We start from the raw sequence: 12,084 nt of genomic DNA, 5'->3' as shown, positions 1-12,084 counted from the left end.
CACCCCACCCTGAGGACCCTGCTGGGAAGGGACACCCTGAAAGGCCAAGGGGCTCTCAGCAAACGCACGCGAGCCTCCTACAGTGAGCAGGGGACCAGTCCAGCCTCCAGCATGGCCAGGCCGAGGGGAGCCTGCTGCCACCTCCAGGGACTCAGCCTGAGCCTCGGTGCCCAGAGGAGCAGGGGTGGGAGAGGCAGGAGGACACGGGACGCACCTGCACGCGGCCGGCATAATGGCACTGACGGAGAATCTGAGAGGACGCCGCCCTCTGTGCCCAGGCAGGACGAGCAGGAGGACCACTCGGCGTCCACGGAAGGAGACCCCCATCCGCCCACCACGGGAAGCTGGGGACTCAGTGACCCAAGCCAGCCGCAAAGGGACCGACGCCCAGCACTTCCGCTGTGCCCGCCCCTGGAGGGGCCAGTCCCCTAGCATGAGGTCACCAGAGGCTGGGGCAGGGAGGGGGCCAGGGTTAAACAGAACAGTTGGGGGAGTGGAGAAAGTTCTGGAGCTGGGGGGGGGCTGCACACAGGGGGGTCCCCTGGTGCCTCTGACCTGGGCCCCCAACCTGGTTAAGACGGTAAACGTAGTCACATAGAGCCCCGACTCTGGGGCAGCGGGATGGCCACAGTGCTGGACCGTGTCCACTGATGAACACACGTAATCACACACTCACTGGGAATGTTCATGGCCGCCGGGCGAGCCCGAGACCAGGAGGTGCTGGTGAACGGCCGCCCCCTCCGAGTTCCTGCTCCTCTCCGCCTCCCTCTGTTCACACGTGGGCACTCTCTCGCCACCCCAACTGGTGCTCGGTCCCCCCGGGGGAATTTGAGGCCCACCTCGACCCCACAGGCCCCCAGTGGGGACCAGCAACCTGCTTTCTAATGACTCCAGACGCCTGAGGGCCCTGGCCTGGCTCATGGCCTGACCCCAGGCCTGTGACCCTGCGGACCTCCCCGAATAGGCCCTTGTCCCCAGCAGCTGCACGGACCCCCCCTGGCCCACAGCGGCCCTCCCTGGACTCTGCCCGAACAAGGGCCTGCTAGCCCTCTGCTGCCAGAAGCTGATGTTCGGAGGGTTAGCAGAGCTCCACTGACTGGCACAGGTGGGCAGTAGGAAATGACCCTCCGTGCCGTCCTGGAGTCAGCTCCTGGGGTCCCCACCAAGCCAGGGGATGGAGCTAGTGTTTGTCCTCCCTGCCACCCACATGGGGAGAGCGGGGACAGTGGCTGAAGGACCCCATGGCTCTGGGCTGGTGCCCTCCCTGCTCGCTGTGGAGCCGAGTCAGTCCCCGTCCATGAGATGGTCATCTCAACAGTCCAAGTCACAGCAGAACCAGGCGCAAGCCCAGGGGCTCCGTCCCACTGACCACCTCCTCCCTCTTCTCGCTTGGCACCATTTCTCCCTTCTGACCCTCCACGCAGCACCACAAGGGCCCCCAGAGTAGAGAATGCACCCCAGCCGCCCCGAGCGAGGCAGCAGCATCAACCCCGCTCCTGGAGGGGCAGCTGAGGCCCCGCGGGGCTCAGGGCAGTCACCAGATCCCGCAGCTGCGGCCGTGCCTGGGCTGGACCCCAGGACGGTGCTGCCACAGCTCAGGACCACCTGCCTCTCTGGGAAGAGCTGTGGGGTGGCAGAGAGCGCCCAGCCCCTGCCTGCAGCTCCGTGCCTCTTCCTGGCTGTGGGGGGTGTCCAGCGCCTGTCCGTGCCCTCAGGCCTGACCTGGGGCTGGTGGTGGAGGGTGTGTGGTTTACGCCCTCTGCTGTCCCAGGAGCTGGCAGCCTGGTGATGCAGGGATCTCCTGACTTATCCTCAAAGTAAGAAAATGAGAAATAGGGAAATCAGAACAGCAGGTCCGCTGGGCCACCACAGGCTCCAGCGTGGCCCAGGGGGAAAGGGGGCAGGGTGTGGCTGGGCCACCAACCGAGGAGACCAGAGTGGGCATCAACCTGGCCCTCGGCACAGCAGAGCCACACCAGCTTCCAGGAGGAACGAGATGGAAATCGGAGGCTGCGCAGATGCAGGGTCCTGGCAAGGAAGTGAGGATTGCTGGGTCAGAGAGCCAACTCCGGCCAGCCCTGCCATCATCACATGGAGCATCGACACATCCCCACCTGCCAACAGCCTCCAGCAGAACCCAGTGCAGGCTGGTCAGCAGAAGGTGTGGGCCCTGGCCTCCAGACCCCAAATTGCCATGACCTCCAGCAGGCCCTTCCCGTGTCCTGAGTCCCTCCCAGCCCCTGGGCAGCTGCAGGGGTCTCTGCAGCTTTCAGTTCTGAAAAGCCCCATGGCCACTTTGGTCAAGACTTCCTCCCCATTAGCTACTCCATGTCGGAGCCCAGGACCCTCCCCAGCGCTGGCCTCGTGTCAAGGTTGCAGAGCAGAGGATGAAGCCAGTGGAAGAACGTCGCAGCAGCATGTCCTGAGTATGGCAGTGTGCCAGCCACCTGCGATGCCCACATGTCCTGCCAGTCCTGAGATGGGCCCTGTCCATTTTGCATCTGAAGAAACTGAGGCCCAGAGGTGGCAGGCATAGCACCCCAGTGCCCCAGATGGTGGACAAGCTGGGACCCCCACACAGGCTCTGCACAGGGAGCTCCAGGAGCCTGGGCACCTCGCTGCACCTCCCAGGTCCCCCTCTGCCTCCTCCCTCGGGTTCCTTGCTTCTGTTGTGGGCAGCCTGCTCTCCGAGGGCCCTGTCCACAAAACGGAGATGAGGAAGCCCTGGAATAGCCCTTTCCTGGGAGTGTCAACACAGAGCAGGGGTTTCCTTCTACCCTGGCCAGATCTCACTCTCAGGAAAGGCCTCTGACGGGCTGCACCAGGAGCCCTGGGGTCACGTGGGGCCTCGGCCTTGGCCTGTGTTCAGCCTTCAGGCAGGAGGACGAGGCCTGTGAGTCGGGGGGGCTGGCAGGGGAGAGGACACATCCACGCAGAGCTTGGGCATCAGCCCGTCAGCCCACAGGTCGTGCCAACCCAAGGGCAACCCAAATCCAGGCTGCAGGTGGAAGGCACCTGGAGAGCCAACAGGGTGGCCAGTCCAGAGCAAACACACCCTGGGCGTGGGCTGCAGGGAGTGTGGCTCCAGGTGGGTAGGGCCAATGTGCTACTGAGGGGTCAGCTGCTGACCGAGTCCACGTGGTGCACGCGTGGTCAGGACGTCCTCCTCCCCTGAAAACCAAGGGTGCCGAGGGCCAGCCTGCATGGGCAGCCAGTGCTTCTCAAGTCCCTCGAGGCACTAAGTGTGGGGCCTGGAGTGTTGAACGTGGCATTTGACCCACAAGGGCCCGCCTGGCCATTAAACGGCCACTGGGGCCAGAGATCAACCTGGTAAGTGCTGACACACACTTTGTCAGCAGCCTGGAGCGGGCGGCCCTGCGGCGGGACCGGCCAGAGCTCATGCAATTGCCAGGAGCACCTCAGAGCGTGGAGAGCTGCCCCTGAACCCGGAGGCAACAACCCCACTTAATTCTGCTGCATTCGTCTGACATATGCGCCGTCAAATGTCCCCAGTCACTTTGCCAAACAGAAGAAATGTCCCTCCATGTCTTGGAAAATAAGATTCTCCTTCTAGAAACTCAGTGGGGCTGGCTCAGGGCCAGGAGGGCCCCCGCCCCAGGTGGCTGTCAGCCGAGGGGTCTCTGGAGGCCTTGCAGGAGCCCCCTCAGCCCTGGGGCTGGCAGGAGCAGAGGGAAAACCTTGACACGGCCCACCTCCTGCCCTGGCCAGTCCCGCATCCAGCAGCCTGCCCTCGCAAGGTGTCCAAGGAGGACTCAAGGCTCGGCTGATCCAGTTCCCAGGCATCTGACCTCTGCAAAGAGACCAGCCCCCAGAGAGCAGCTCCCTGTCCCAGGCCCCCAGGCCGCACAGCTGCTCCGAGGAGAAGAAGGCAGGTGGCCGTCTCTGAGCCTGGCCGCCAGCCCCACCCCTCCAGCTCTTCCTGAATCCAGAGCAGCAGAGCAGAGGCCGGGGCAGCAGCTTGAGCTTGCAGGAGGGCAGTGCTTGTCACAGTCCCCTCTGCCTCAGCTTCTGCACCTGTGGGCTAAACGGGTCCAGAGGGGATCTCGGAAGCCCTGACTCTGAACCCAACAGCACTCACCTTGACTCCAGAATCCGGTGCCAGGACTGGAGGAGTGGACGGGGAAGGCGTGGCCCGGCAGGAGGGAAGCTCCCACCCCACCAGCTCCACTGGACGGAGCAGGGGCTGCGGTGCTCAAGGCCTGCCTGGGCCCCTCTGGCTGGTCCTGCACTCAGTTTGCAGCCCTACCTCGTATTCACAGGCCCCTGCAGGACTCCCATGCCCCCCGAGGCAGGGTCCCCAAGCCCAAGACTGCTTAGCTCGTGGGAGGTACTCACTGGGACGGAGCGAACACAGGGAGCAGGGTAGCAGCGCTCTACAAACTGACACAGGTGGGCAGTAGGAAATGACCCTCGGTGCTGTCCTGGAGTCAGCTCCTGGAGTCCCCGCCAAGCCAGGGGGATGGTAGAAGCCACTGGTCATCTCCTCCCTCTGGGCCCTGTGGTGCAGCAGGAGGGGTGCTCACAGCCTTAGCCCCACCCCTGGCCCAGCTCCCCTCTGTGTCTGGCCTGGAGAGTGGGGAGCAGCCTCCTGGGTTGATTCCCACTCACCTCCAGCCCCGGGAAGCACAGCTCACGTGCTCACCTGCCTTCCTCAGCTGGGTCAGTGGACCTGGCTCTGTCTCACCTTCTCTGTCCAGCCTGAGTGAATCTGGACCTCTGTGCTGGCCACTGCAGTCCCTTCACCTGGAGTGGGGCCAGCTTTGGCACCTCAGGGACCAAGGCCACAGGGACTGCACGTTTCCACCCTCTCGAGCCCCGGGGCAGACCTGTGTGTGTCCACCCCTGCTCACCCCCGGCCAGCGTCTGCCCTGTGTGTGGGGGGGGGGTGAGGGAGGGCCCAGGCAGAGTGGAGGCTGTGCCCGCCTGTCCCCCCAGCAGGACGCGGATCCGTACCCACAGGCCGTCTCTCCACCCCGACCAGTCATGCTGCGATTTCCTTCCACCTATTGTAGGTCTCTTTCCTTGTCTTTCCTCCAGACACGGACTCCTTTGTTTTGTTTTATTTCAAAAGGTGACAAGGAGACTGACGCGATCATCTGGCTGCCCTCGTGTGGCCCCTCTGCCCAGCTCCCTCTCGCCCAGTCGGTGGGCATTGCTGCCTCTTACAGAGGTCCACTGCCTCGGGTGCCGGTGGACTTTCCTGAATCATCATGTTTAAGCCACGACTCTGCCGAACACTCATTCTAGGTTCACAGCCCTTTTCCTCGAGCTCCGAGGCGGCCACGCTCTCTCCTGCAGACCTCTGTGCGCTGTCTGGGTCGCCTGCTTCCCCTCCTTGGTAGCTTCGGGAAGATCTCAGTCTTGCGTTTTTCTTGTTTCTCAGCCAGGGAGGACTTCTCGTGGCTTCCCGTGGCATTTGACAGGCTCGGCCACTCTGAGGCCCCCATTGGAGTTTGGGGGTTCATCCCTGCCCTGCTGTGACCTCCGCCTTCCCCCGGGCTCTGTCTTTACGCCTACCCGTGGCTTCTCTCCTCTAGGCTCTTCTCCTGAGCACCCTGACCAGCTCCTCCCACTGAGCACCCGCTCTCCAGCCCCATGGCCTCTGCTGCTGCCCAGTGGTTTCCTGCCCTCCGCACAGAAGCCTCCGTCTTCTCCCGCCAGCCTGGGCTCTGCTCTCAGAACGCCCCCGCGTTTGCCGGCTGACCTTGGGATGCCTTTCCCTGGGTGCTGACCACCGGTGTTGAGCCCTCTGTGTGGACCTGCTCTGTCCCCTGCAGGGTCTCCCCATTGCTGTCACTATTGCTGTGCTTGTTTGGGTCAACACCTGAAGATTCCTTTGCTTACAAATTCATGTTTCTTTAAGGCAGGGCACCTCTGGCACTGGGCGAGGCTTGTGGGTTCAGTCTCAGCAAAGAATTTGTAGCAATTTTCATCATATAATTATATAAACCCAACTGTGTGGAAGTGCAGCTATCAAAATCCCAGAAAAGAAATTTTGGAATCATAATGTAGACGGCCTTCCTCACACAGGCCTGGCCAGCTGCTGCCAGGCCCTGGTGTGTGGTGTTTCTGGAAATCTGTGCTACCTGCCGGGCAAAGTCACAGACTGAGGGCCATCTGCTGCAGATGTTGGCTCCCATTAGCGGAAACACCTCGTTCCCTGTTCCCTGGATTTGAGGGAAACACAGTTGTGGTCTCTGCCACGGAATACCTGGCCTCCAGGGCTGGGCCCTGCCCTTAGGTGGGCATTCTCAGGGCCATGCTCCACAGGGCTCCCCTTGGACAGGCACAGCTCAAGAGCCCAGTTTTGGCAAGAATCTCGCTGAGTCTGTTTAGCAAGAGCCCCTCCCCAGTGCGGTCTGGAGACCCTGGAGACCCTGGCAGTCTCAGCAAGATGCCATTAGGACCGGCAGCCAGGGCCCCCTCCTGTGTTTCCTCTTAGCTGTTCCCGTCTGCTGAGACCACCCCCTTGGCTGTCACCCGCCCTGGGACTGGGCTTCTCCCTCTGCCTTCTGTAGTGCTCCCTGGAGGGGTCAGTCTCCATGGCTCTCACAGCTGTCCAGCGCTGGCTCTGTGACAGAAATGGCCATGATTCCACCACTGGAGAGTCCCCAGGGAAGGCCTCTGCTGCCACGCTCCCACCCCTCTGGCCTGTCCCCTCTCACCCAAGGACAAAGCTCCCAGCAGCAGGTGTGGCCCAGCCCTGGGCCACAGCGGGGGACAGAGAACCCTGCGGGCGCCTGCCTTTTGTCATTGCCAGTGGAAGCCCACCTCCTTTGTGCAGGCTCCTTGGAAGACCACCAGGAACAGGGAGGCTGGCAGAGGGGGCCGCCCAGCCTCTCCTACACCATCTTCTGTCCCACTTCACACCTCCCAGAGCCTCCTGCCACCTGGGTCCTCAAAGCCAGTTTGGGATGGTCACAGGCCCTTCCACAGGAGCCTGGCTGCCCCTCTGGTGGTGGGACAAATTGGGGGGTCTCCTGGCTGTAGGATCTTCAATGTTACCCATCCTGCAGGCTCAATGTGGGACCCCAGTGCACAAACCAGATCTGACCCTGAGTGGAGACCACCCTGCTTGGTGTCCACTAGCAGACCTGCATGTCCTGCTGGCTTCCTGTGCCTGGTGCTGCGGAATGGCGCCTGCTGGCTGCAGGGCTGTGGTCCCTTTGGAGAATGAGCAGTCTGTGGGGCGTCAGGCACCTCTGCATGCGATGACCGCTCATAGTGAGCAGTTTGTACCATTTCTCAAAACAGTTCCTGTGGGAAGGACCCCTGGTCTCCCTGGCCTCCCATATTCCAGAAGAACAGGCTTTGGATTCTACGGTTTGGATGGGGTGTTGGCTAAGCTCCGCTTCAGAGAACAAACACGTCTCAGATGGCTGGTTTACTTCCACAGAACAGAGCAGGCAGTGAGGCGGGACCCCCTTGGCCCACCTCACGCACCTGTTCACGCAAGGCTAAGGAGCCCCAGGCCACTGGACCCTGACCGGGTGTTGGAAAATCATGCAAGAGAGAGGCAGCCCACCCCGAGCCATCCCTGGAGCCAGGGCAGAGCAGCTGTGGGTAAGGATGAGCATGGTCACCAGGGGGTCCCCATCTCCAGAGGGAGCAGAGGCTTGGGGGCCCAGTGGACAGGGCTTGGCAGCTGTGCCTCCAGAGAAGCCACCCTGATGTTTTAGAAATAAAAGGCCAAGTAAATCCTGTTCCCTGGGTCTAGGGAAGGCACCTTAGGTACCTGCTCTTCAGGGTCACTGCCCTGAAGTGCTGGGGTTCAGTGACAGGATTGCAAGGTGCCTTGGACTGAGCCGTGTCCCTGAGAGTCACACGGGGATGGCCTCCCCCCGTGGCCGTACTTGGAAATGGGCTTGAAGTAACCGAGGTTGGACGAGGTCAGAGGTGTGGGGCCCTCCCCCAGCGGGAGCTGGACAGAGAGCCTCCCCCACCCCCGCACCTCCCAGGTCACAGTGAGAAGGCGGTGTCCTGGCCAGGAAGTGTCCTGGAGCTGGGCTGCCTGCACCTTGGACGTGGACTCGCCGCCTCTCTGAGGGAGGCAGGTCTGGGTTGGAGCTGTCCCGCCTGCGGCGAAGGCCAAGGGGAGCCCAGACGCCTTCATAACTGTCCTCGCACAACCTCCTCCAGCGTCGGGGGCCGACGGCGTGACATGAGGACACCGAGGCACAGGGAGGGAAGTGGCTTTGCCAAGGTCAGGGTCTGTAAGGACCCAGCCTGGACGCATCCCTGGAGGCCACAGTGTCTGTTCTCAGGAAAAGAACATGGCCTCGAAGAAACTGCTGAGGGCCCCAGCTCCGGGTTCTGCCCGGCAGCCTTGGGGAGTCCCCAGCTCAGTTCTCCGCCAGGAGCCACACGGGCACCCTGCAGGCCAGTCCCGCCGCTGACTGCTGCACACGTCGCCCAGTTCCAAGGTGCAGGCTCAGGGCTGCTGGTGACTGTGGACGCCGCCTTCCCACTGTGACCTGGAGAGGTGCAGGGGTCGGGGAGGTCTCTGTCTGACTTCCACTGGGGGAGGGCCCCATGCCTATGACCTCGTTTAACCTCAGTTAAACAAACCATTTCCAAATATGGCCGCTGGGGTTAGGGCGACACAATGTGACTCTGCAGGGACACAACTCAGTTCAAGGCACCTTTCAAGTACTTGTTCAGGAAGTTCAAGGCACCTTTCAAGTACTTGTGTCCAGGCCCCCTGGGGTTGAGCAGTGCAGGACCCCCACAACTGAGCAAAAGTGAGGCCTGCCAGTCCCAGCAAAAGTGCTGGCTGCTGCCTTGGGCAGGGAACGAGCCGGGAGAAACACACGGCCTAAGCTTTGCCTGGGAGACTGGCTGGGCAGCCAGGAGATGTCTATCACTGGACACTGTGATTGTGGAGCCCTCTGGTGGGTTGAGCAGAGGGGCCTGCCCGTCACTGGGCTGTGGAGCCTCCTCCACCTCCTCCAGGCGGGTCCACCAAGCAGCTGTTGCTCAGCGTGTAGTTGCTGAGGCCAAGCATGCCCTGGGCCTGTTCTCATTCTTCAGGCCTCGCCGATAAATATCACCCTGGAGAAAGCCCAGGCAGGGAAGCCAGGATAGAAATGTCACTTACCAGTGGTCTTTCATGGGCTTATTTCAAATCTCCAGGCCTGGGAACGGGACCTGATGGATTTTTAAGGACTCCTATTGTGTTCATTTCCCACAAAAATGAGGGTCACGCTCAGGGCCAAGTTATGCAAATAACTCTCCCTCTCCAGATTAGAGCAGAGAGCTCGTGGCTGGAGTCTGCGCTCACACCAACAGGCCAGGTGCCACGTGTTCCCCAGAGTGCACACACACGTCAGCACACCTGACACCCATGCACTCAGGGCTCACTGGCATGTGTGCACACGCATGTTCCTGAGTCAGCAGTGACCCGTGAGCACACACCACCTCTGCACACGGCGGACTCGCACGCAGAGCATGATAAATGCACGTGTAGACATGCAGCTCTCACGGGCTCTCTGCCACGCGTGCTCCTGCAGAGACACATATGGCCCGTGCGTGCACAGCATACGGTAGCTCTGGCAGACGAGAGCTGGCCCTCCACATGAAGTCCCCAGTGGCTCCAAGTCAGACATTAAAAGCATTAATAAAAGACGCTGCCAGAAGTTCAGTGGCAGCATTGATTTCCTGGTTGTCGGAGCAGAGTATATAAACCCCAAGTGGCATTTAATACTGGGTCTGCTCTTGGAGGATGGGGCTGGCGAGCGGCAGAGCCAGTGGACGTCAGCAGCCTTCCTCAGAGTGCAGTGGACCGCAGAGCTGGAGCGGCCAGGGCTCCCGCAGCCCCCAGGTCTTTTGGCCCTGCCTGCTGACCCACTTACCTGAGCGGGAGGAGCCCTCGGCTGCTCAGAAGCTGGGAGCCACCCAATCCCCTTCTCCAGAGCCATGGAGAACCCTTGAGATCCCCCGGGTACCGGCGTCCCTGTCCTTCCCTATGACCAAGGAGGTCAGTGCCTTCCACGCTTGCCTGGAGACTGTCCTTCCTCCTCTGCCCCTGAACCCGGGACTGGCTGAGCTTGCAGCGAGCTTGCCTTGGCACGAACCACCCCGTGGAGGGCTGCCTTCATCCCTCTAAAATCCATGTCGCGGTCCGAACCCAGGACTCAGACTGTGACTGTATTTGGAGACAGTATCATTAGAAAGGTGATCGAGTTAAAATGAGGTCAGTAGGGAGAGCCTAAACTGACTGGTGTTCTTGTAGGAAGAGGAGACCAGGACACAGACACACACAGAGGGAGGGTGACAGGGGGACACACCAAGAAGACAATGTACACAGACCGAGGAGAGGCCTCCGGGGGAACCAGCCTGCCTGAACTTGATCTTGGACTCCAGCCTCCAGTGTTGGGAGAAATACATGTTTGCTGAGTGAGCTTCCAGGCCTGCGGTGCTTGGTTACAGCTGTCCTGGAAGGTGAGCTCAAACCGTCCTCCACAGCGTCACCGATGGACCCCCAGCTCAACCCTGCAGGGACCACCAAGCCCTTGCCCTGGGCTAGTCCTGATGCTGACCTCAGGCTGAGCCATCCCAGCCACACAGGGCCTCACCCAGACGTAACTCACGAGAAGGAACACTTGGCTCCGGCACTCACTCTCCGCAGTAATTTGGACCTAGAATGTCCCCAAGGCCCTGGGAGGTAACAGGCTTTCGGAGCTGGGACGTGGTGGGGTCTTCAGGTGCCTGGAGGTGAGCCTTGGAGGGGAGTGGGACCTGGCTCTGCCTCTCATCCCCAGCCGGGAGGGGATGGGGTGTGCTCCTCCACTGTTCCCCAACAGGAGCGCTGGGGAACACACCTTGGCTGAAACCTCGGGATCCAGAGCCACACGAGCCTTCCTCCGTAGGAGCTGGTCCTCTGTGAATCGTCACAGTGCTCTCTGCCTCTGTCACCCTTGCCGGCTGCCCGGGAGGCCCTCTCTCCCATGTCTTCGGTTGTGAGTGAGAAGGGAGCAACTCTGGCAGCAAAGGGCTGGAGAAGGGTTTCATCTCCGTTTTTTGAGGACATCTCTGCCAGGAAGAGACTTCAGGTTGTCAGGGGTCTTGCTTCGCTGGCCTAAGGATGTGGCCGCACGACACTCTGGGGCGGTGCTCCTCTGGGGGAAGCCTGCTGTCCTCCTTATCTGATCCGCTCTATGAAACATGGCTTCTTCTTGTAATGAGGTTTTTCTTACATGTGCCTTGGTGCAGTTTTATCCATGTTTTTTGTGCTTGAGTGTTTATGAATGGTATCTGTGGGCTTTAGTTTCCATCAAATTTGGAAAATTTTAACCTTTATTTATACACCCTCCTCCTCCTCTTCCTCCTCCTCCTCCTCTTCCTCCTCCCCCTCCCCCCCCTCCTCCCCCTCCCCCTCTTCCTCCTCTCCCTCCCTCCTCCTCCTCTCCCCCTCCTCTTCTTCCTCCTCTTCCTCTTCTCCTCCTCCTCCTCCACCTCCTCCTCTTCCTCCTCCTCCTCTTCCTCCTCCTCCTCCCCCCTCCCCCTTCTCCTCCTCCTCCCCCCTCCCCCTCCTCCTCCCTTCCCCTCTTCTCTCTCTGCCTTTAGGTAATTCAGATACAAGCACTAGGCTGCTGTCACTGTCCCACAGCTCACTAGTGCTATGCTAATGTTTTGAATTTTTTTTTTCTCTGCCTTTCCTTTTGGAAAGTTGCTCTTACCACGTCATTGAATTCGTTAATCTTTCCTTCTGCAATGTCTGATCTGTCGTTAACCCCGTTCAGCTGTACCCATTTGTCCGTCGATGGACACTTAGGCAGCCGTCCTGCGCTGGGCATTTATCCCCAGGAACCGGGATCAGTGTATCAGGCCATCCCTGCCCCGTGCGGGCTACAGCGCTTTCCCAGCACTGAGCAGGACTTTCCATTTCAAAGTGGAGGCCGGTTTCTGGAGAACTGGGGTGCAGGGGGGAGGACGGCAGGGCCGGGCATTGGAGAAGGCCAAGGCTGAGTGTCAGGAGGGGCATTGCCACCCGTGGATCAGATCAGCAATGGCACCAGGATGGGTTTGTCCAGAAAGCCCCGGGCCCATCTCACGGCCAGCCCT

The 12,084-nt window shown here is 60.9% G+C and overlaps 1 protein-coding gene across 1 annotated transcript in view; it reads left to right on the top strand.

Annotated features, from left to right (window-relative positions):
* Positions 1 to 3,444, top strand: part of Tsnare1 (t-SNARE domain containing 1) — a 197,150-nt gene extending 193,706 nt beyond the window's left edge. The window contains exons 10-12 of the mRNA XM_077105567.1: positions 965 to 1,077; positions 1,716 to 1,817; positions 3,285 to 3,444. Coding sequence (XP_076961682.1) covers positions 965 to 1,077; positions 1,716 to 1,817; positions 3,285 to 3,444 — 375 coding nt within the window. The remainder of the gene's footprint in view (positions 1 to 964; positions 1,078 to 1,715; positions 1,818 to 3,284) is intronic.
* Positions 3,445 to 12,084: the final 8,640 nt, after the last annotated feature.

Source organism: Callospermophilus lateralis, chromosome 16 (assembly GCF_048772815.1).
Source record: "Callospermophilus lateralis isolate mCalLat2 chromosome 16, mCalLat2.hap1, whole genome shotgun sequence".
Lineage (NCBI taxonomy): Eukaryota > Metazoa > Chordata > Mammalia > Rodentia > Sciuridae > Callospermophilus > Callospermophilus lateralis.
The sequence above is the reverse complement of the archived record's forward strand: the minus strand, read 5'-3'. Positions and strand labels throughout refer to the sequence as shown.